This window comes from Scyliorhinus canicula, chromosome 20, assembly GCF_902713615.1.
Source record: "Scyliorhinus canicula chromosome 20, sScyCan1.1, whole genome shotgun sequence".
NCBI lineage: Eukaryota > Metazoa > Chordata > Chondrichthyes > Carcharhiniformes > Scyliorhinidae > Scyliorhinus > Scyliorhinus canicula.
Genome location: NC_052165.1, coordinates 98,071,073 through 98,095,448, shown reverse-complemented (window position 1 = coordinate 98,095,448; position 24,376 = coordinate 98,071,073). Strand labels below are relative to the sequence as shown.

At 50.3% G+C, this 24,376-nt stretch overlaps 1 protein-coding gene across 1 annotated transcript; it reads right to left on the bottom strand.

Annotated features, from left to right (window-relative positions):
* Positions 1 to 300: 300 nt before the first annotated feature.
* hsd3b7 (hydroxy-delta-5-steroid dehydrogenase, 3 beta- and steroid delta-isomerase) lies at positions 301 to 24,095 on the bottom strand. Its single transcript, XM_038781308.1, has 6 exons — positions 23,945 to 24,095; positions 19,924 to 20,032; positions 13,301 to 13,400; positions 12,039 to 12,201; positions 11,066 to 11,501; positions 301 to 713 (listed from the first exon to the last, which is right to left on the bottom strand). The coding sequence occupies exons 1-5, from the start codon at positions 24,081 to 24,083 to the stop codon at positions 11,068 to 11,070; spliced, it is 945 nt and encodes a 314-aa protein (XP_038637236.1). The 5' UTR covers positions 24,084 to 24,095; the 3' UTR covers positions 301 to 713; positions 11,066 to 11,067.
* Between the last annotated feature and the right edge of the window lie 281 nt (positions 24,096 to 24,376).

Sequence of the window (24,376 nt, the reverse complement as noted above, 5' to 3'; positions counted from 1 at the left end):
GCCCACTCTACAGGGAGTGGTACAGCAGAAATGGAAAAGTATTTTTAAAAGTTTATTCTATGAACTCAAGTTAACCTTTTTAAAACATACAGTGAACATCTTAGCAACCATCAATTCAAATACACCCCCCAAAGAATACAACACTAAGTAATCCTTTAAGCTTTCCTTTTAACATCCATAAGACTTAAAACACCTTTTAACAGAAGCACATCAGGTTTACATTCACTACTGAGAACATTTATAATTCGGAATTCACCAAATGATCAAGAGATAGTCTTTTCATGGCAGAGAGATCAACGGCACACCGCTATCTGGCTTCAGCTCCAACACTGAAAACAAAACTAAAACACATCCTGCAGCAAACAGCCTAAAACAAAAGTAAAAAGCTGACAGACAGCCCAGCTCCGCCCACTCTCTGACATCACTGCAGTAGTAAACACCCATTTCTTAAAGGTACACTCACATGACAAACAGTTTAGATATTAGAACAATCTGCCATGTTCCCCAGGGCATTGTTGGCAGTCTGGAATGCTGGATGTTCAAGAGCGTTAGTTGCAAAAGGATTGGAGTATAAAGGTAGAGAAGCATTGTTTCAATTGTATAGGGTGTTGGTGAAACCACATCTGGAGGATTGTGTCCACTTTTGGTCTCCTTATTTGAGGAAGGATGTAGTGGTATTGGAGACAGTTCAGAGGAGGTTCACCAGATTGATTCTGGGGATGAAAGGGTTGACATTTGAGGGCAGATTAAACAGTTTGGAATTATACTCGCTGGAGTTTAGAAGGATGAGAGGGGATCTGATTGAGGTGTATAAAATACAAAGAGGGATTGATAAAGTAAACGTGGACCAAATGTTCCCCCTTGTGAGGCAACCAGAGGCCACAGGTAGAAGTTGAGCGACATTAGATTTAAAACCAAGATGAGGATGTAGGTAAAAATATTCACGAATAGGCCTTTGAGTGAGTAAAGAAGCAATTTATTAATTTTCAGAGCTCTGGGAGGAAAGGCCTTTGACCCCCCCGGTCTGCAGCACCTTTTCTCGCCTGAGCTGAGGTCGCACTGGGTTAATGTACAAAAGGCAAGCGGAATGAGTTTGCATTCACATCTACATATACCCAATCAATTCTGTTTGCATCACAACTACCACTTTACCAGAAGGATGTGGATGCTTTAGAGAGGGTGCAGAGGAGGTTCACCAGGATGTTGCCTGGTATGGAGGGTGCTAGCTATGAAGAAAGGTTGAGTAGATTAGGATTGTTTTCGTTGGAAAGACGGAGGTTGAGGGGGGACCTGATTGAGGTCTACAAAATTATGAGAGGTTATGGACAGGGTGGATAGCAACAAGCTTTTCCCAAGAGTGGGGGTGTCAGTTACAAGGGGTCACGATTTCAAGGTGAGAGGGGGAAAGTTTAAGGGAGATGTGCGTGGAAGGTTTTTTACGCAGAGGGTGGTGGGTGCCTGGAACGCTTTACCAGCGGAGGTGGTAGAGGCGGGCACGATAGCATCATTTAAGATGCATCTGGACAGGTATATGAATGGGCGGGAACAGAGGGAAGTAGACCTTGGAAAATAGGAGACAGGTTTAGATAAAGGATCTGGATCGGTGCAGGCTGGGAGGGCCGAAGGGCCTGTTCCTGTGCTGTAATTTTCTTTGTTCTTTGTTCAACTCATAACAATGCCATAAATGGCTGCAAGTTAGTTCCTATAACCTCTAATTGCCTTACCCAATCAATTCATTATATAGATAACGGTTACATAAAGTCATGGAGTGAATAGTCCAGCCACGTTGAACATGTCCTTCCTCATTCCTTGCTTGTTCCTCAATTTGGGGCCCCTTTGTCAGTTACAAATATCTAAGAATACAGACATTGGGCAAAGGTTGCCAATGACTCATTGTCTCTCCAGATGCATCTGGTTGTGGATCACTAGTTTGGTACAAAGCTTTGCTATTTCAGCAGAAGGCACTGATAATAACATAGGGTCAAGAACATTGACAGAGTCCATTTTATATCAGGCGGCATCCATTTTGTATCTTCTGTAGTCCGTTCGGAATTCTACCTCTTCAAGGAGGAACTACATCTCGTAGAGGGTGGTGAATTTGAGGATTTCGCTGCTCCATGGTGTGGTGGAATCGGAGTCGTTAAATGGTTTCAAGAAGGAGATGGATACTTTTCCGATTTAAAAAAACAGGTTAAAGGGAGATGGGGAAGAGGTGGGTAGGTGGATTTGAGACCAGGAAGACATCAGCCATGATATGATTGAATGGCAGAGCAGGCTCAAGGGACTCAATTGCTGACTTCTGCTTTCAATTCCTTTGTTCCTCAGTTCCAAAAGGAGTGCACATTTGCACAATGATCATTGAGAAGTGAGAACGAAGAGGATAGACTTAGCACTGTGCAGGAAGTAGAAAAGGAACAAATTCAGTCCGGATTATATTCATTGGGGTTTAGAAAAGTGAGAGGGGATCTCTTTTATTTTTATAAATTTAGAGTACCCAATTCTTATTTTCCAATTAAGGGGCAATTTAGCGTGGCCAATGTACCTAAGCTGCAGGTCTTTTTGGGTTGTGGGGGTGAGACCCACCACAGACACGGGGAGAATGTGCAAACTCCACACGGACAGTGACCCGGGGCTGGGATCGAATCCAGGCTGTGAGGCAGCAGTGCTAACCACTGCGCCATTGTGCCACCATGTGTAAGAGGGGATCTCATAGAAACTTATTCAATGTTAACAGGATTAGACAGGGTAGATTCAGAAAGAATGTTCCCGATGGTGGCGGAGTCCAGAACTAGGGGTCAGAGTGTGAGGATTCAGGGTAAACCTTTTAGGACAGAGGTATGGGGACGTTTCTTCACCCAGAGAGGGGTGAATATGGAATTCACTCCCACAGAAAGTAGTTAAGGCCAAAACGTTGTGTACTTTCAAGAAGGAATCGGACACAGCTCTTGGGCTAAAGGGATCAAGGGATATGGGGGAGGGGGGGGAGGGGGGGGAGAGGGGGGGGGGGCAAGGTGGGACCAGGGTATTGAACTTGATGATCAGCCATGATCATAATGAATGGCGGAGCAGGTTCGAAGGGTCGAATGGCCTCCTCCTGCTTCTATTTTCTACGCATGTCTCCATTCAAAACTCACTGTGTAAACGTTGCAAAGATCAACACATCCAGATTTTGTTCAAAACTGTATTGTGCTGGAGAATGTCAGAATCACACACACATCTTTACCAATCTCCCCCCCCCCCCCCCCCCCCCCCCCCCCCCACTTAGTGGGGAATGTCAGAATCACACACACACCTTTACCAATCTGCCCCTAGTGGGGAATGTCAGAATCACAAACACACCTTTACCAATCTCCCCTCCCACTAGTGGAGAATGTCAGAATCACACACACACCTTTACCAATCTCCCCTCCCCCTAGTGGAGAATGTCAGAATCACACACACACCTTTACCAACCTCCCCCCCTAGTGGGGAATGTCAGAATCACACACACACCATTACCAATCTCCCCCTAGTGGGGAATGTCAGAATCACACACACACCTTTACCAATCTGCCCCTAGTGGGGAATGTCAGAATCACACACACACCTTTACCAATCTCCCCCTAGTGGGGAATGTCAGAATCACACACACACACACCTTTACCAACCTCCCCCCCCCTAGTGGGGAATGTCAGAATCAGACACACACACCTTTACCAACCTCCCCCCCCCCTAGTGGGGAATGTCAGAATTACACACACACCTTTACCAATCTCCCCCTAGTGGGGAATGTCAGAATTACACACACACCTTTACCAATCTCCCCCTAGTGGGGAATGTCAGAATCACACACACACCTTTACCAATCTCCACCTAGTGGGGAATGTCAGAATCACACACACACCTTTACCAATCTCCCCCTCAGTGGGGAATGTCAGAATCAAACACACACCTTTACCAATCTCCCCCTAGTGGGGAATGTCAGAATCACACACACACCTTTACCAATCTACCCCTAGTGGGGAATGTCAGAATCACACACACACCTTTACCATCTCCCCCTAGTGGAGGATGTCAGAATCACACACACACACACCTTTACCAACCTCCCCCTAGTGGGGAATGTCAGAATCACACACACACCTTTACCAATCTCCCCCCAAATGGGGAATGTCAGAATCACACACACACACCTTTACCAACCTCCCCCTAGTGGGGAAGGTCAGAATCACACACACACCTTTACCAACCTCCCCCTAGTGGAAAATGTCAGAATCACACACACACCTTTACCAATCTCCCCCTAGTGGGGAATGTCAGAATCACACACACACACACCTTTACCAATCTCCCCCTAGTGGGGAATGTCAGAATCACACACACACCTTTACCAAACTCCCCCTAGTGGAGAATGTCAGAATTACACACACACCTTTACCAATCTACCCCTCCCCCTAGTGGGAAATGTCAGAATCACACACACACACCTTTACCAATCTCCCCCTAATGGGGAATGTCAGAATCACACACACACCTTTACCAATCTCACCCTAGTGGGGAATGTCAGAATCACACACACACCTTTACCAACCTCCCCCTAGTGGGGAATGTCAGAATCACACACACACCTTTACCAATCTCCACCTAATGGAGAATGTCAGAATTACACACACACCTTTACCAATCTCCCCCTAGTGGGGAATGTCAGAATCACACACACACCTTTACCAATCTGCCCCTAGTGGGGAATGTCAGAATTACACACACACCTTTACCAATCTCCCCCTAATGGGGAATGCCAGAATCATACACACACCTTGACCAATCTCCCCCTAGTGGGGAATGTCAGAATCACACACAGACCTTTACCAATCTCCCCCTAGTGGAGAATATCAGAATCACACACACACATCTTTACCAATCTCCCCCTAGTGGAGAATGTCAGGATTACACACACACCTTTACCAATCTCCCCCTAGTGGAAAATGTCAGAATCACACACATACCTTTACCAATCTCCCCCCCTAGTGGGGAATATCAGAATCACACACACATCTTTACCAATCTCCCCCTAGTGGAAAATGTCAGAATCACACACACACCTTTACCAACCTCCCCCTAGTGGGGAATGTCAGAATCACACACACACCTTTACCAATCTCCCGCCCCCCCCCCCCCCCCCCCCTAGTGGGGAATGTCAGAATCACACACACACACCTTTAACAATCTCCCCCTAGTGGGAAATGGCAGAATCACACACACCTTTACCAATCTCCCCCTAGTGGAGAATGTCAGAATTACACACACACCTGAACCTTAAAGATTGGTAAAGGCAGCACGGTAGCATGGTGATTAGCATAAATGCTTCACAGCTCCAGGGTCCCAGGTTCGATTCCCGGCTGGGTCACCGTCTGTGCGGAGTCTGCACGTCCTCCCCGTGTGTGCGTGGGTTTCCTCCGGGTGCTCCGGTTTCCTCCCACAGTCCAAAGATAGAACATAGAACGTAGAACGATACAGCGCAGTACAGGCCCTTCGGCCCTCGATGTTGCACCGACATGGAAAAAAAACTAAAGGCCATCTAACCTACACTATGCCCTTATCATCCATATGCTTATCCAATAAACTTTTAAATGCCCTCAATGTTGGCGAGTTCACTACTGTTGCAGGTAGGGCATTCCACGGCCTCACCACTCTTTGCGTAAAAAACCCACCTCTGACCTCTGTCCTATATCTATTACCCCTCAATTTAAGGCTATGTCTCCTCGTGCTAGCCACCTCCATCCGCGGGAGAAGGCTCTCGCTGTCCACCCTATCTAACCCTATGATCATTTTGTATGCCTCTATTAGGTCACCTCTTAACCTTCTTCTCTCTAACGAAAACAACCTCAAGTCCATCAGCCTTTCCTCATAAGATTTTCCTTCCATACCAGGCAACATCCTGGTAAATCTCCTCTGCACCCGTTCCAAAGCTTCCACGTCCTTCCTATAATGAGGCGACCAGAACTGTACGCAATACTCCAAATGTGGCCGTACTAGAGTTTTGTACAACTGCAACATGACCTCATGGCTCCGGAACTCAATCCCTCTACCAATAAAGGCCATCACACCATAGGCCTTCTTCACAACCCTATCAACCTGGGTGGCAACTTTCAGGGATCTATGTACATGGACACCGAGATCCCTCTGCTCATCCACACTACCAAGAATTTTACCATTAGCCAAATATTCCTCATTCCTGTTATTCTTTCCAAAGTGAATCACCTCACACTTTAGAACAGTACAGCACAGAACAGGCCCTTCGGCCCTCAATGTTGTGCCGAGCCATGATCACCCTACTCAAACCCACGTATCCACCCTATACCCGTAACCCAACAACCCCCCCCCTTAACCTTACTTTTTTATTAGGACACTACGGGCAATTTAGCATGGCCAATCCACCTAACCCGCACATCTTTGGACTGTGGGAGGAAACCGGAGCACCCGGAGGAAACCCACGCACACAGGGGGAGGACGTGCAGACTCCACACAGACAGTGACCCAGCCGGGAATCGAACCTGGGACCCTGGAGCTGTGAAGCATTTATGCTAACCACCATGCTACCCTGCTGCCCCTACTTCTCCACATTAAACTCCATTTGCCACCTCTCAGCCCAGCTCTGCAGCTTATCTATGTCCCTCTGTAACCTGCAATATCCTTCCGCACTGTCTACAACTCCACCGACTTTAGTGTCGTCTACAAATTTACTCACCCATCCTTCTGCGCCCTCCTCTAGGTCATTTATAAAATGACAAACAGCAACGGCCCCAGAACAGATCCTTGTGGTACGCCACTCGTAACTGAACTCCATTCTGAACATTTCCCATCAACCGCCACTCTCTGTCTTCTTTCAACTAGCCAATTTCTGATCCACATCTCTAAATCACCCTCAATCCCCAGCCTCCGTATTTTCTGCAATAGCCGACCGTGGGGAACCTTATCAAACGCTTTACTGAAATCCATATACACCACATCAACTGCTCTACCCTCGTCCACCTGTTCAGTCACCTTCTCAAAGAACTCGATAAGGTTTGTGAGGCATGACCTACCCTTCACAAAACCATGCTGACTATCCCTAATCATATTATTCCTATCTAGATGATTATAAATCGTATCTTTTATAATCCTCTCCAAGACTTTACCCACCACAGATGTTAGGCTCACCGGCCTATAGTTACCGGGGTTATCTCTACTCCCCTTCTTGAACAAAGGGACCACATTTGCTATCCTCCAGTCCTCTGGCACTATTCCTGTAGCCAATGATGACCTAAAAATCAAAGCCAAAGGCTCAGCAATCTCTTCCCTGACTTCCCAGAGAATCCTAGGATAAATCCCATCAGGCCCCGGGGACTTATCTATTTTCACCTTGTCCAGAATTGCCAACACTTCTTCCCTACGCACCTCGATGCCATCTATTCTAATAGCCTGGGTCTCAGCATTCTCCTCCACAATATTATCTTTTTCCTGAGTGAATACTGACGAAAAGTATTCATTTAGTATCTCGCTTATCTCCTCAGCCTCCACACACAACTTCCCACCACTGTCCTTGACTGGCCCTACTCTTACCCTAGTCATTCTTTTATTCCTGACATACCTATAGAAAGCTTTTGGGTTTTCCTTGATCCTACCTGCCAAAGACTTCTCATGTCCCCTCCTTGCTCGTCTTAGCTCTCTCTTTAGATCCTTCCTCGCTTCCCTGTAACTATCAAGCGCCCCAACTGAAACTTCACGCCTCATCTTCACATAGGCCTCCTTTTTCCTCTTAACAAGAGATTCCACTTCTTTGGTAAACCACGGTTCCCTCGCTCTACCCCTTCCTCCCTGCCTGACTGGTACGCACTTATCAAGAACACGCAATAGCTGTTCCTTGAACAAGCTCCACATATCCAGTGTGCCCAACCCTTGCAGCCTACTTCTCCAACCTACACATCCTAAGTCATGTCTAATGGCATCATAATTGCCCTTCCCCCAGCTATAACTCTTGCCCTGCGGGGTATACTTATCCCTTTCCATCATTAATGTAAAGGTCACCGAATTGTGGTCACTGTCTCCAAAGTGTTCACCTACCTCCAGATCTAACACCTGGCCTGGTTCATTACCCAAAACCAAATCCAAAGTGGCCTCACCTCTTGTTGGCCTGTCAACATATTGTGTCAGAAAACCCTCCTGCACACATTGTACAAAGAACGACCCATCCAATCTAACTATATCGAACTATATCTTTTCCAGTCAATATTAGGAAAGCTAAAGTCTCCCATAACAACTACCCTGTTACTTTCGCTCTTTGCCAGAATCATCTTCGCCATCCTTTCCTCTACATCCCTAGAACTATTAGGTGCGGGTTAGGTGGATTGGCCGTGCTAAATTGCCCGTAGTGTCCTAAAAAGTAAGGTTAAAGAGGGGGTTGTTGGGTTACGGGGATAGGGTGAATACGTGGGTTTGAGTAGGGTGATCATGGCTCGGCACAACATTGAGGGCCGAAGGGCCTGTTCTGTGCTGTACTGTTCTATGTTAACAAATCTCCCCCCCCCCCCCTCGTGGAGAATGTCAGAATCACACACACACACCTTTACCAACCTCCCCTCCCCTAGTGGAGAATGTCAGAATCACAGATACACCATTACCAATCTACCCCCCCTGGTGGAGAATATCAGAATCACACACACACCTTTACCAATCACCTCCCCAGTGGAAAATGTCAGAATCACACACACATCACACACATTTGGGGCAGCACGGTAGCATGGTGGTTAGCATCAATGCTTCACAGCTCCAGGGTCCCAGGTTCGATTCCCGGCTGGGTCACTGTCTGTGCGGAGTCTGCACGTCCTCCCCGTGTCTGCGTGGGTTTCCTCCGGGTGCTCCGGTTTCCTCCCACAGTCCAAAGATGTGCTGGTTAGGTGGATTGGCCATGCTAAATTGCCCTTAGTGTCCTAAAAAATAAGGTTAATGGGGGTTGTTGGGTCACTGGTATAGGGTGGATACGTGGGTTTGAGTAGGGTGATCATTGCTCGGCACAACATCGAGGGCCGAAGGGCCTGTTCTGTGCTGTTCTGTGCTGTACTGTTCTAATTCTATACACCTTTACCAACCTCCCCCTAGTGGAGAATGTCAGAATCACACACACACCATGACTGCCCCCCCGAGTTGGGAATGTCAGAAACACACACACCATTACCAATCTCCCCCTAGTGGGGAATGTCAGAAACACACACACACCTTTACCAATCTCCCTCTAGTGGAGAACGTCAGAATCACACACACACCTTTGCCAATCTCCCCCCTAGTGGGGAATGTGAGAATCACACACACACCTTTACCAATCTCCCCCTAGTGGAGGATGTCAGAATCACACACACGCCTTTGCCAATCTCCCTCCTAGTGGGGAATGTGAGAATCACACACACACCTTTACCAATCTCCCCCTAGTGGAGAATGTCAGAATTACACACACACCTTTACCAATCTATCCCGAGTGGAGAATGTCAGAATCACACACACACCTTTACCAATCTCCCCCTAGTGGGGAATGTCAGAATCACACACACACCTTTACCAATCTCCCCCTAGTGGAGAATGTCAGAATCACACACACACTTTTACCAATCTCCCCCTAGTGGGGAATGTCAGAATCACACACACACCTTTACAAATCTACCCCTCCCCCTAGTGGGGAATGTCAGAATCACACACACACCTTTACCAACCTCCCTTCCCCCTAGTGGAGAATGTTAGAATTACACACACACCTTTACCAATCTCCCCTCCCTCGAGTGCACAATGTCAGAATCACAGACACACCTTTCCCAATCTACCCCTCCCCCTAGTGGGGAATGTCAGAATTACACACACACCTTTACCAAACTCCCCCTAGTGGAGAATGTCAGAATTACACACACACCTTTACCAATCTACCCCTAGTGGAGAATGTCAGAATTACACACACACCTTTACCAATCAACCCCTCCCCCTAGTGGGGAATGTCAGAATCACACACACACCTTTACCAACCTCCCTTCCCCCTAGTGGAGAATGTCATAATTACACACACACCTTTAGCAATCTCCCCCTAGTGGAGAATGTCAGAATCACACACACACCTTTACCAATCTCCCCCTAGTGGGGAATGTCAGAATCACACACACACCTTTACCAATCTCCACCTAGTGGGGAATGTCAGAATCACACACACACCTTTACCAATCTACCCCCCCCTTAGTGGACAATGTTAGAATCACACACACACCTTTACTAATCTCCCCCTAGTGGAGAATGTCAGAATTACACACACACCTTTACCAATCTACCCCTCCCCTAGTGGGGAATGTCAGAATCACACACACACCTTTCCAATCTACCCCTAGTGGGGAATGTCAGAATCACAAACACATCTTTACCAATCTCCCCCTAGTGGAGAATGTCAAATTGCACAAACACCTTTACCACTCTCACCCCCTAATGGAGAATGTCGGAATCACACACACACCTTTACCAATCTACCCCTAGTGGGGAATGTGAGAATCACACACATCTTTACCAATCTCACCCTAGTGGAGGATGTCAGAATCACACACACATCTTTGCCAATCTCCCTCCTAGTGGGGAATGTGAGAATCACACACATCTTTACCAACTCCCCCTAGTGGAGAATGTCAGAATTACACACACACCTTTACCAATCTCCCCCTAGTGGGGAATGTCAGAATGTCAGAATCACACACACACCTTTACCAATCTCCCCCTAGTGGGGAATGTCAGAATTACACACACACCTTTACCAATCTAACCCTAGTGGAGGATGTCAGAATTACACACACACCTTTACCAATCTCCCCCTAGTGGGGAATGTCAGAATCACACACAGCTTTACTAATCTGCCCCTAGTGGAGAATGTCAGAATTACACACACACAGCTTTACCAATCTCCCCCTAGTGGAGAATGTCAGAATTACACACACACCTTTACGTGTCTACCCCCAGTCAGAGAGAGAGTCTGATCGAAAACACAAAGCGGAATCAGTACAGAGAGAGTTAGATATAAGGCGCTCACCCTCAGCAGCGTTTTCCTTCCTGATCCGCCTGAGGGAGTGACAGCAGCCACTGGACAGTCCGTTCCTTGCTCTGCTCCCAGGAGTACAGGGGGCGATAGCTAAAGTGCCGGGTTGCCTTGTCCGTGCAGACAGTGAAGGTGGTCGAGGCCAGGGCCAGTGTGTAGCGGTTGAGATAAGGGGCAAATGTGCAGAAGGGCCGCAGGACCAGCTGGAGGAGCTCAGCCATGGCCGCCAGTATGTAGATGAAGATGTAGGGCAACACCGGCCTCTCCTGGCCGATCAGTCGCACCCCGCAGGGCCCCAGCAGCTCCATGTTGAAATCCATGTGACTCTTGTCTGGCGACCCATCACTGCAGTAATAGACCTGGCCGCCCACCAGCCCTGGCTTCTCCTTCAGGCCCCTGGCAGCGAGCACATGCATCCAGGCCACATTCCCTTGGGGGAAGAAATGGGGGAACAAGAGATGTCAGCACATAGCCCCGTACGCCCACATACTGCAGCCGCATCCACTCCCTACCCATCGAGATCCTCAAACACCTTTCTGTTCCACAGGCAGATGTGGGACAGGAGGAGGCCATTCAGCCCATCTAATCCTTCTTCATCTACCTGTACAAGTGGAACAAGAGGAGGCCATTCGGCCCCTCAAACACCTTCCCATTCCATCCCTAGATGTGAAACAGGAGGAGGCCTTTCAGTCCATCCGATCCCTCACATTCTACCGCCAAGTGCGGGACAGGAGAAGCCATTCAGCCCCTCAAACACTTTCCTGTTCTATCTGGAAACCTGGGACAGGAGAAAGCCATTCAGCCCTTCCACGAACAGCAGCTACAACACTAAAAGGATGCCATTGTAAGCACATTTTGGAGGAAGGGGTGCAGAGCCTGTGTGTCAGGGTGTATATAGTAATTAGCTGGGTTTTAAAGTGGTCCAGCACAATTCCCGATGCTGCTGAGCATTATTCCTGGCACTTACCCACGTATACTCGCCCTGATTGCACAGTGCGCGGCCCAAATCGAAACAGGCGGCCTCCCAGCTTCAAGGCCTTTCTGTAAATCCCCCTCAGCAGGGCGCACCCTTCGCCGTAGATTCCCGTTGGTCTTAGTGCACAGCTAGCCAACCTGCCTCCTCCTGAAACCTGGGGAAAGGTTGGGGAGAGCGTAATCAGTCATGATCAACACGCCACCCGCCCCCCCCTCTCCACCAATCCCCCCCCCCCCCCCCCCCACAACCCCCCACCTCCCCAACCTCCCTCACTCCTTTCACAGCCTGATCGGGCCTTCTGGGGCCTGAAGCTCAGGCTTCGTCAACTCCCAGTAACCATTGGTAATTACTGGCTGATGTCTTCCCACCACTGGCCGAGCCACAGATGGGTGCGTCATAAGAGGAGCCGATATATCAACGATCTTGTTTAAAGAGGGAGTCTCTCCGTCAGGGCAGCACGGTAGCATTGTGGATAGCACAATTGCTTCACAGTTCGAGGGTCCCAGGTTCGATTCCCAGCTGGGTCACTGTCTGTGCAGAGTCTGCACATCCTCCCTGTGCAGGTTAGGTGGATTGGCCATGATAAATTGCCCTTAGTGTCCAAAATTGCCCTTAGTGTTGGGTGGGGTTACTGGGTTATGGGGATAGGGTGGAGGTGTTGACCTTGGGTAGGGTGCTCTTTCCAGGAGCCGGTGCAGACTCGATGGGCCAAGTGGCCTCCTTCTGCACTGTAAATTCTATGATAATCTATGAAACAGGAACCCCAGTTAAAGAGGGACTCTCTCCGTCAGGGACCCCTGTTAAAGAGGGAGTCTCTCCGTCAGGGACCCCTGTTAAAGAGGGAGTCTCTCCGTCAGGGACCCCTGTTAAAGAGGGAGTCTCTCCGTCAGGGACCCCTGTTAAAGGGGGAATCTCTCCGTCAGGGACCCCAGTTAAAGAGGGAGTCTCTCCGTCAGGGAGCCCTGTTAAAGAGGGAGTCTCTCCATCAGGGACCCCTGTTAAAGAGGGAGTCTCTCCGTCAGGGACTCCTGTTAAAGAGGGAATCTCTACGTCAGGGACCCCTGTTAAAGGGGGAATCTGTCCGTCAGGGACCCCTGTTAAAGAGGGAGTCTCTCCATCAGGGACCCCTGTTAAAGAGGGAATCTCTCCGTCAGGGACCCCAGTTAAAGGGGGAATCTCTCCATCAGGGACCCCTTTGTAAGAGAAGGGGAGAATCGCGTGGGCTCCCCCACTGCGGTGTTGAAGTAACTCACCTGAATTCCGTTAGCTTCCAGGATGATCTTCTCAGCTGCTGCCTTGGTTTGGGTGTAGGGAATCTCATGGAGGGTGTTGTAGCTGCTTTCTTCATTCCCTCTGAACCAGACAAAGAGAAAATTGCCAGAAATAGGGTCAGAGGGAGGCCATTCTGCCCCTCGATACTGCTCTGTTAACCAATACAATCGTGGCTTTCCTTTTCAATTCTGCTCTCCCGCCCGCTCCCATTATCCCTCAATTCCCCCAGAGGCCAAAGATCTATAAACACCGGTGTGAATAGAGGAAGAGAGATATATTGTATTGCTGGTGTTTGGTGCAGCCAGGGTTAGAATCCTGGGTTAGTGAGTGTGATTGCTGCAAGCATGTTTGAGAAGAAATCTTAGTTTGAACGGTAAGTATATTTTGGGAGCCAGGATATGATTAAACTACCGTAAAAGACTTGGGCTAATGAAGGTTTCTTTGGTTTAAGGGGATTCCCTGTGGAGTTGATTAGACTTCACGGTGAGATGATGGAATTGCTGGGTGGAGTTAAGGCATCAGGCATTTTGCAGGAAACAGTTTAGTTCTGAGCTGAATGAAGCAGTTGAGCAGTTTTCCTCTTACTGCCGTTCAGTTAAAAAGAGAGCAACAATCTTTCAAGCAGCGCAGACTTGTCTGAGGACAAGAGGGAGCTAAAACAAGCTGAAAAGCATCTTCTGAAGACATACAGCCAGAGTTTCTGCATGGGCCTGGCAGGAGTCAGATCTTGTCTTAAAACCAGTGTCAAAAGATCTTTCTTTCTCACAGAACATCTCAGTGAAGCAAGTATTCCCATGTGTCATTGGTAGCATGGATTGAGAGCTGAATGGGTTTATTTCTTGTTCTTTAAGTAAGAATAAAGATCGCAATTAAGGGTATTATATTCACTGTGTTGAGTCATATAGATTAAGGGGTGATTGCAAGTTATTTTCTGGTGTGATGCTAAATATATTTTAATACTTGGGGATTCTGCCCAGTATCCTAGCCGCTGTTAGAGTCTGGCCGGGGATTGTAATAAAATTGGGGGCTCGTCCGGGATTTTAAGGTATAATTCCTTGGTTTAGCTCACAGGGGCTGGTTTAGCTCACTGGGCTAAATTGCTGGCTTTTAAAGCAGACCAAGGCAGGCCAGCAGCACGGTTCGATTCCCGTACCAGCCTCCCCAGACAGGCGCCGGAATGTGGCGACAAGGGGCTTTTCACAGTAACTTCATTGAAGCCTACTCGTGACAATAAGCGATTTTAATTTTCATTGCTTGGTTCAACTCAAAGACAGTGAGCGTGTGGGGAGCGGTTGCTTTATTTCAGGTTTCGGAGGTTAAGCCGGGAGTGTCTGTAAATGGCTCAGTTTGTAAATCTTTTCCTGGGTGTGGAAGAGGTTATTCGGGCAGGTTTGAAAAGGGAAACTAAAGCACAACACGTGGGTTTGGAGGAGAAACTGCAGTTGAATAAATCTGAAGGAGTGGAGAAGGTAGACATACTGCGAGCAAGAGCTCAGCATTTAAATTTCCCAGCGACACAGCCTGAATCATTAGAATTTGCTAAAATTCAACGACAAATTAAACAACTAGAAACGCAAGCAAAAGACAAACAGAAAGAAATAGAACTGAAGGAATTGGGAATAGAAGAAAAGCAAAGAGGGTGAGAGAGCTTCTCAAAAGGGAATTGAAATAATGACCCTTGAGTTAGAAATGAAGAGATTAGCAAAGGAAGAAAGGGATAAGGAAAAAGAGAGATTGGCAATGACAGAAGCAAAGGAAAAAGAATTGGAACTTCGGAAACTGGAACGGCAAAGAGAACATCAACGGGAAATGTTGGAATTAAAGGCAGGAGCTGAGGAAGGTTGAGAGGGACGAGAAACACTTTAGAGGGAATAACTGAGCCAGGATATGTTTAAATATATCAAAGTACTGCGAAGATTTGATGAGAAAGATGTTGAAGCCTTTTTTAAAAATTTAATTTGAGAAAGTAGCTAAAGAATTGAATTGGCCAAAGACCGTGTGGGTAATGTTAGTTCAAACAAAGTTAGTAGGTAGCGCAAATGAAATGTTTGCATCACTATCAGAGGAGGTATCTATGGATTATGATGAGGTGCGAACAACCATATTAAGTGCTTTTGAACTAATGCCAGACATTCACAGTCAGACGTTTAGAAATCTAAGGAAAGAACCTGGTCAGACATATATAGAATTCAAAAGGATTAAGCAAAATAATTTTAATAGGTGGATAAGGGCATTTAAAATAGACCAAACACATGACGCTGTTGGAGAAACGAGTATTTTGGATGGATTTAAAGATTCACTTCACACAGTAATGAGAACCCATGTGGAAGAGCAAAGAGTTAAAACTGCTAGACCAGCAGCAGAAATGGCAGATGATCAGATTTTGAACTCGGTCGCAAAGCAAAGTCTATCTGCGAAGGATAGAAATTGGGGAAATGAGAAATCCACAGGTGGTCAAGGCAAAGACATACACATAGAATTTACAGTGCAGAAGGAGGCCATTCAACCCATCGAGTCTGCACCGACCCTTGGAATGAGCACCACACACCTCATCCTATCCCCGTAACCCAGTAACCCCACCCAACCTTTTTTGGTCACTAAGGGCAATTTAGCACGGCCAATCCACCTAACCTGCATATCTTTGGATTGTGGGAGGAAACCGGAGCACCCGGAGGAAACCCACGCATACATGGTGGAGGGGTGATGTGCAGACTCCGCACAGACAGTGACCCAAGCCGGGAATGGAACCTGGGACCCTGGAGCTGTGAAGCAACTGTGCTAATCACAGCACCAGCGATCTGGGTTAGATTCCCGGCTTGCGTCACTGTCTGTGCGGAGTCTACACGTTCTCCCCGTGTCTGCGTGGGTTTCCTCCGGGTGCTCCGGTTTCCTCCCACAAGTCCCCAAAGACGTGCTGTCAGGTGAACAGGAGGTTTAGTTGGTGATGTTGAGGAGGGTTTCTCTCAGATTGAAAAGGAAACCTATGATATTGGAAGAGAGTTAAGAAAACTTAAATGTTTCCATTGTAATAAAGTTGGACATGTAAAGTCGCAGTGTAGGAGGCGACTGGGAAGACAGAATTAGTAAAACAGGATACGCCAGTGGGGTTTATTAAAGTGGGAGAAATAAACCATTGTCCCAGTGCAAGAGATTCCACAGAGCGTACAAACTGTTCAGAGATTGGTGAATAAGCAGGTACCAGAACTGTTTAAGGATTTTATTGTGAGAGTAAGGTTTACTCATGTGCAGGTAGGGAGATTAATATCTTAAGGGTTACAGGAACAACTCAGCCTTTAATGGTGAGAGACAAGGAGATAAATAGTTTGGAAGAAGTATTGTGAGTGGAATTAATGGTGGGTTCAGTAGTGTGCCATTGTGTAAGGTTAGAGAGTCCGTTGAAAAGTGGTGAAGTGGTTATAGGAGTAATAGAAAAATTGCCTTTTTCAGAGCGACAATTTATCCTGGGTAATGATATAGCTGGATCACAGGTGGATGTGCAGCCTACCGTGGTTAAAAAGCCAGTGGAAAGTCAGAAATCAGGGGGTGTTGTCAGAAGCGTTTCCAGATTGTGCGGTAACAAGATCTCAAGCCACTGGTTGAGACAGGAGGATGAGAACTCGAGGAGTAACGATAGGGAGGCTGAGGTTCATTGTTACAAATCAGGTTGGATCAAATGGTGAAGAAAGAACAAGGGTAGGGTGGCGGTTGAAGCGGATATCTTTAGTTCGAGAAAGTTGGTTGAATTACACCTGAAAGATTTTGAGATACAGCAGTCGTATCAGAAAGCATATACTGAAATAGAATCTCTGAGTGCATACAGAGTGTTATTTCATTAGAAATGGAGATCTAGGGCAGCTCGGAGGCGCAGTGGTTAGCATTGCTGCCTACGGCGCTGAGGACCCGGGTTCGAATCCCGCCCCTGGGTCACTGTCCGTGTGGAGTTTGCACATTCTCCCCGTGTCTGCGTGGGTCTCACCCCCCACAACCCAAAGATGTGCAGGGTAGGTGGATTGGCCACGCTAAATTGCCCCTTAATTGGGAAACAATGAATTGGGTACACTAAATAAAATAAAAAAAGAAATGGAGATCTTTACATATTCAAGCAGATGAAATGGGCAGAAGTTCATCAACTGGTATCACCACTGGGTTTTGGAAAGCAGATTTTGCGAGTAGCGCATGCGGTTCCAATAGGGAGCCATTAAGGAGGAAGGAAAACTCAAACAAATATACAAAACACAGTGGTTAGCACTGTTGCTTCACAGCGCCAGCAATCTGGGTTAGATTCCCGGCTCGGGTCACTGTGCGGGGTCTGCACGTTCTCCCCGTGTCTGCGTGGGTTTCCTCCGGGTGCTCCGGTTTCCTCCCACAAGCCCAGAAAGACGTGCTGTTAGGTGAATTGGACATTCTGAATTCTCCCTCGGTGTACCCGAACAGGCGCCGGAATGTGGCGACTAGGGGCTTTTCACAGTGACTTCATTGCAGTGTTAATGTAAGCCTGCTTGTGACACTAATAAAGATTATTATTAAAATATTTTTATTGGTCTGGACTGCATAAGGATGTAGTTGAATTTTGGCGTACATGTCACACATGTCAGGTAACAGGGAAACCTCAAGCGGAAATCAAACCAGCAACTTTAATACCCATTCCAGCATTTGTGGAACATTTACTGAGGTCTGAATTGATTGCATGGCACCCTTGCCTAAAACAAAAAGTGGGAATCAATATCTGTTCACCATGATGGAGGTGTCTACACGATTTCCGCACTGTCAGAGGGTCAGTACTGAGGGAGTGCCGCGCTGTCAGAGGGTCAGTACTGAGGGAGTGCTGCACTGTCAGAGGGTCAGTACTGAGGGAGTGCCGCGCTGTCAGAGGGTCAGTACTGAGGGAGTGCTGCACTGTCAGAGGGTCAGTACTGAGGGAGCCGCACTGTCAGAGGGTCAGTACTGAGGGAGTGCCGCACTGTCAGAGGGTCAGTACTGAGGGAGTGCCGCACTGTCAGAGGGTCAGTACTGAGGGAGCCCCGCACTGTCAGACGGTCAGTACTGAGGGAGTGCTGCACTGTCAGAGGGTCAGTACTGAGGGAATGCTGCACTGTCAGAAGGTCAGTTCTGAGGGAGTGCTGCACTGTCAGAGGGTCAGTACTGAGGGAGTGCTGCACTGTCAGAGGGTCAGTACTGAGGGAGTGCTGCACTGTCAGAGGGTCAGTACTGAGGGAGCCCCGCACTGTCAGAGGGTCAGTACTGAGGGAGCCGCACTGTCAGAGGGTCAGTACTGAGGGAGTGCCGCACTGTCAGACGGGTCGGTACTGAGGGAGTGCTGCACTGTCAGAGGGTCAGTACTGAGGGAGCTCCGCACTGTCAAAGGGTCAGTACTGAGGGAGTGCTGCACTGTCAGAGGGTCAGTACTGAGGGAGGGCCGCACTGTCAGAGGGTCAGTACTGAGGGAGTGCCGCACTGAGGGTCAGTACTGAGGGAGCGCCGCACTGTCAGAGGGTCAGTACTGAGGGAGGGCTGCACGGTCAGAGGGTCAGTACTGAGGGAGTGCTGCACTGGCAGAGGGTCAGTACTGAGGGAGTGCCGCACTGTCGGAGGGTCAGTACTGAGGGAGTGCCGAACTGTCAGAGGGTCAGTACTGAGGGAGTGCTGCACTGTCTGAGGGTCAGTACTGAGGGAGTGCTGCACTGTCAGAGGGTCAGTACTGAGGGAGTGCCGAACTGTCAGAGGGTCAGTACTGAGGGAGTGCTGCACTGTCAGAGGGTCAGTACTGAGGGAGTGCCGCACTGTCAGAGGGTCAGTATTGAGGGAGTGCTGCACTGTCAGAGGGTCAGTACTGAGGGAGTGCCGCATTGTCAGAGGGCCAGTACTGAGAGAGTGCTGCACTGTCAGTGTCAGTGCTGAGGGAGTGCTGCACTGTCAGAGGGTCAGTACTGAGGGAGTGCCGCACTGTCAGAGGGTCAGTACTGAGGGAGTGCCGCACTGTCAGAGGGTCAGTACTGAGGGAGCGCCGCACTGTCGGAGGGTCAGTGCTGAGGGAGTGCTGCACTGTCAGAGGGTCAGTACCGAGGGAGTGCCGCACTGTCAGAGGGTCAGTACTGAGGGAGCGCCGCACTGTCAGAGGGTCAGTACTGAGGGAGCTCTGCACTGTCAGAGGGTCAGTACTGAGGGAGCTCTGCACTGTCAGAGGGTCAGTACTGAGGGAGTGCCGCACTGTCAAAGGGTCAGTACTGAGGGAGTGCCGCACTGTCAGAGGGTCAGTACTGAGGGAGTGCTGCACTGTCAGAGGGTCAGTACTGAGGGAGCGCTGCACTGTCAGAGGGTCAGTACTGAGGGAGTGCCGCACTGTCAAAGGGTCAGTACTGAGGGAGTGCCGCACTGTGGGAGAGTCAGTACTGAGGGAGTGCCGCACTGTCAGAGGGTCAGTACTGAGGGAGCGCTGCACTGTCAGAGGGTCAGTACTGAGGGAGTGCCGCACTGTCAGAGGGTCAGTACTGAGGGAGCGCCGCACTGTCAGAGGGTCAGTAATGAATGAATTGTGTGCTATTGGAGAGTCAGTGCTGAGCGTCTCCAAGGTTAGATGTGTATCTATTAACTCCCACTCTCCTACCTTACAAAGTGCTCCCGTCGACTGTTCGGACCAACAACCTCCATACTACTGGTGTAGACACAGCGTCGGATGCCATTGGCTACACACGCCTCAATCACATGATGCGCACCTGAAAGTCAGAGCATTATTCGGTAAATGAGTAAACAGAGGGGAACATGACCCTCAGCAGCGCAATGATCCCTCAGTACTGACCCTCTGACAGTGCAGCACTCCCTGAGTACTGACCCTCTGACAGTGCAGCACTCCCTCAGTACTGACCCTCTGACAGTGCGGCAATCCCTCAGTACTGACCCTCTGACAGTGCGGCACTCCCTCAGTACTGACCCTCTGAGAGTGCGGCACTCCCTCAGTACTGACCCTCTGACAGTGCGGCACTCCCTCAGTACTGACCCTCTGACAGTACAGCACTCCCTCAGTACTGACCCTCTGACAGTGCAGCGCTCCCTCAGTGCTGACCCTCTGACAGTGCGGCACTCCCTCAGTACTGACCCTCTGACAGTGCAGCGCTCCCTCAGTACTGACCCTCTGACAGTGCAGCACTCCCTCAGTACTGACTCTCTGACAGTGCGGCACTCCCTCAGTACTGACCCTCTGACAGTGCGGCACTCCCTCAGTACTGACCCTCTGACAGTGCGGCACTCCCTCAGTACTGACCCTCTGACAGTGCAGCACTCCCTCAGCACTGACCCTCTGACAGTGCGGCACTCCCTCAGTACTGACCCTCTGACAGTGCGGCACTCCCTCAGTACTGACCCTCTGACAGTGCAGCACTCCCTCAGTACTGACCCTCTGACAGTGCGGCACTCCCTCAGTACTGACCCTCTGACAGTGCAGCACTCCCTCAGTACTGACCCTCTGACAGTGCGGCACTCCCTCAGTACTGACCCTCTGACAGTGCGGCACTCCCTCAGTACTGACCCTCTGACAGTGCAGCACTCCCTCAGTACTGACCCTCTGACAGGTCAGGGCTCCCTCAGTACTGACCCTCTGACAGTGCAGCACTCCCTCAGTACTGACCCTCTGACAGTGCGGCACTCCCTCAGTACTGACCCTCTGACAGTGCGGCACTCCCTCAGTACTGACCCTCTGACAGTGCGGCGCTCGCTCAGTACTGATCCTCTGGCAGTGCGGCGCACCCTCAGTACTGACCCTCTGACAGTGCAGCACTCCCTCAGTACTGACCCTCCAATAGTGCAGCACTCCCTCAGTACTGACCCTCTGACAGTGCAGCACTCCCTCAGTACTGACCCTCTGACAGTGCGGCGCTCCCTCAGTACTGACCCTCTGACGGTGCGGCGCTCCCTCAGTACTGACCCTCTGACAGTGCAGTACTCCCTCAGTACTGACCCTCTGACAGTGCGGCACTCCCTCAGTACTGACCCTCTGACAGTGCGGCACTCCCTCAGTACTGACCCTCTGACAGTGCGGCACTCCCTCAGTACTGACCCTCTGACAGTGCGGCACTCCCTCAGTACTGACCCTCTGACAGTGCGGCACTCCCTCAGTACTGACTCTCTGACAGTGCAGCACTCCCTCAGTACTGACCCTCTGACAGTGCAGCTCTCCCTCTGTACTGACCCTCTGACAGTGCGGCACTCCCTCAGTACTGACCCTCTGACAGTGCGGCACTCCCTCAGTACTGACCATCTGACAGTGCGGCACTCCCTCAGTACTGACCCTCTGACAGTGCGGCGCTCCCTCAGTACTGACCCTCTGACAGTGCGGTGCTCCCTCAGTACTGACCCTCTGACAGTGCAGCACTCCCTCAGTACTGACCCTCTGACAGTGCAGCACACCCTCAGTACTGACCCTCTGACAGTGCAGCACTCCCTCAGTACTGACCCTCTGACAGTGCTGCGCTCCCTCAGTACTGACCCTCTGACAGTGCTGCGCACCCTCAGTACTGACCCTCTGACAGTGCGGCGCTCCCTCAGAAACTGACCCTCTGACAGTGCGGCACTCCCTCAGTATTGACCCTCTGACAGTGCAGCAATCCCTCAGTACTGACCCTCTGACAGTGCGGCACTCCCTCAGTACTGACCCTCTGACAGTGCCGCACTCCCTCAGTACTGACCCTCTGACAGTGCAGCACTCCCTCAGTACTGACCCTCTGACAGTGCAGCACTCCCTCAGTACTGACCCTCTGACAGTGCGGCACTCCCTCAGTACTGACCCTCTGACAGTGCAGCGCTCCCTCAGTACTGACCCTCTGACAGTGCAGCACTCCCTCAGTACTGACTCTCTGACAGTGCGGCACTCCCTCAGTACTGACCCTCTGACAGTGCGGCACTCCCTCAGTACTGACCCTCTGACAGTGCGGCACTCCCTCAGTACTGACCCTCTGACAGTGCAGCACTCCCTCAGTACTGACCCTCTGACAGTGCGGCACTCCCTCAGTACTGACCCTCTGACAGTGCGGCACTCCCTCAGTACTGACCCTCTGACAGTGCAGCACTCCCTCAGTACTGACCCTCTGACAGGTCGGGGTTCCCTCAGTACTGACCATCTGACAGTGGAGCACTCCCTCAGTACTGACCCTCTGACAGTGCGGCGCTCGCTCAGTACTGACCCTCTGGCAGTGCGGCGCACCCTCAGTACTGACCCTCTGACAGTGCAGCACTCCCTCAGTACTGACCCTCCAATAGTGCGGCACTCCCTCAGTACTGACCCTCTGACAGTGCAGCACTCCCTCAGTACTGACCCTCTGACAGTGCAGCGCTCCCTCAGTACTGACCCTCTGACAGTGCGGCACTCCCTCAGTACTGACTCTCTGACAGTGCGGCGCTCCCTCAGTACTGGCCCTCTGACAATGCGGCACTCCCTCAGTACTGACCCTCTGACAGTGCAGCACTCTCTCAGGACTGACCCTCTGACAGTGCGGCACTCCCTCAGCACTGACCCTCTGACAGTGCAGCTCTCCCTCTGTACTGACCCTCTGACAGTGCGGCACTCCCTCAGTACTGACCCTCTGACAGTGAGGCACTCCCTCAGTACTGACCCTCTGACAGTTCGGCGCTCCCTCAGTACTGACCCTCTGATAGTGCGGCGCTCCCTCAGTACTGACCCTCTGACAGTGCAGCACTCCCTCAGTACTGACCCTCTGACAGTGCAGCACACCCTCAGTACTGACCCTCTGACAGTGCAGCACTCCCTCAGTACTGACCCTCTGACAGTGCTGCGCTCCCTTAGTACTGACCCTCTGACAGTGCGGCGCTCCCTCAGTACTGACCCTCTCACAGTGCGGCGCTCCCTCAGAAACTGACCCTCTGACAGTGCGGCACTCCCTCAGTACTGACCCTCTGACAGTGCAGCACCCTCAGTACTGACCCTCTGACAGTGCGGCACTCCCTCAGTACTGACCCTCTGACGGTGCGGCGCTCCCTCAGTACTGACCCTCTGACAGTGCAGCGCTCCCTCAGCACTGACCCTCTGACAGTGCAGCACTCCCTCAGTACTGACCCTCTGACAGTGCAGCACTCCCTCAGTACTGACCCTCTGACAGTGCGGCGCTCCCTCAGTACTGACCCTCTGACAGTGCGGCTCTCCCTCAGTACTGACCCTCTGACAGTGCAGCACTCCCTCAGTACTGACCCTCTGACAGTGCAGCACTCCCTCAGTATTGACCCTCTGACAGTACCGCACTCCCTCAGTACTGACCCTCTGACAGTGCGGCGGTCCCTCAGTACTGACCCTCTGACAGTACCGCACTCCCTCAGTACTGACCCTCTGACAGTGCGGCACTCCCTCAGTACTGACCCTCTGACAGTGCAGCACTCCCTCAGTACTGACCCTCTGACAGTGCGGCACTCCCTCAGTACTGACCCTCTGACAGTGCAGCAATTCCTCAGTACTGACCCTCTGACAGTGCGGCACTCCCTCAGTACTGACCCTCTGACAGTGCGGCACTCCCTCAGTACTGACCCTCTGACAGTGCGGTGCTCCCTCAGTACTGACCCTCTGACAGTGCACCACTCCCTCAGTACTGACCCTCTGACAGTGCGGGGCTCCCTCAGGGTCTTACCTTGGACATTCACATTCTGCATTGTGGCCTCTGGTATCCTTCCGAACACATCGACTATACTGGCCACGTGCATGATGACATCAACACCCGCGGTCGCTCTGATCAATTGGTTACGGTCAGTAACATCTCCCTGTATCATTGTCACGGTGACTGTGTCTGATCCGGGCAGAGAGAGCGAAAAAGATAAACTGCAAATCAGATATCCATATCCCAAACTAATCCCACTGCCCCGCTCTCGCCCCATAGCCCTGTATCAATTCCCAAACTAATCCCACTGCCCCGCTCTCTCCCCATAGCCCTGTATCAATCCCAAACTAATCCCACTGCCCCACTCTCTCCCCATAGCCCTGTATCAATGCCAAACTAATCCCACTGCCCCGCTCTCTCCCCATAGGCCTGTATCAATCCCAAACTAATCCCACTGCACCACTC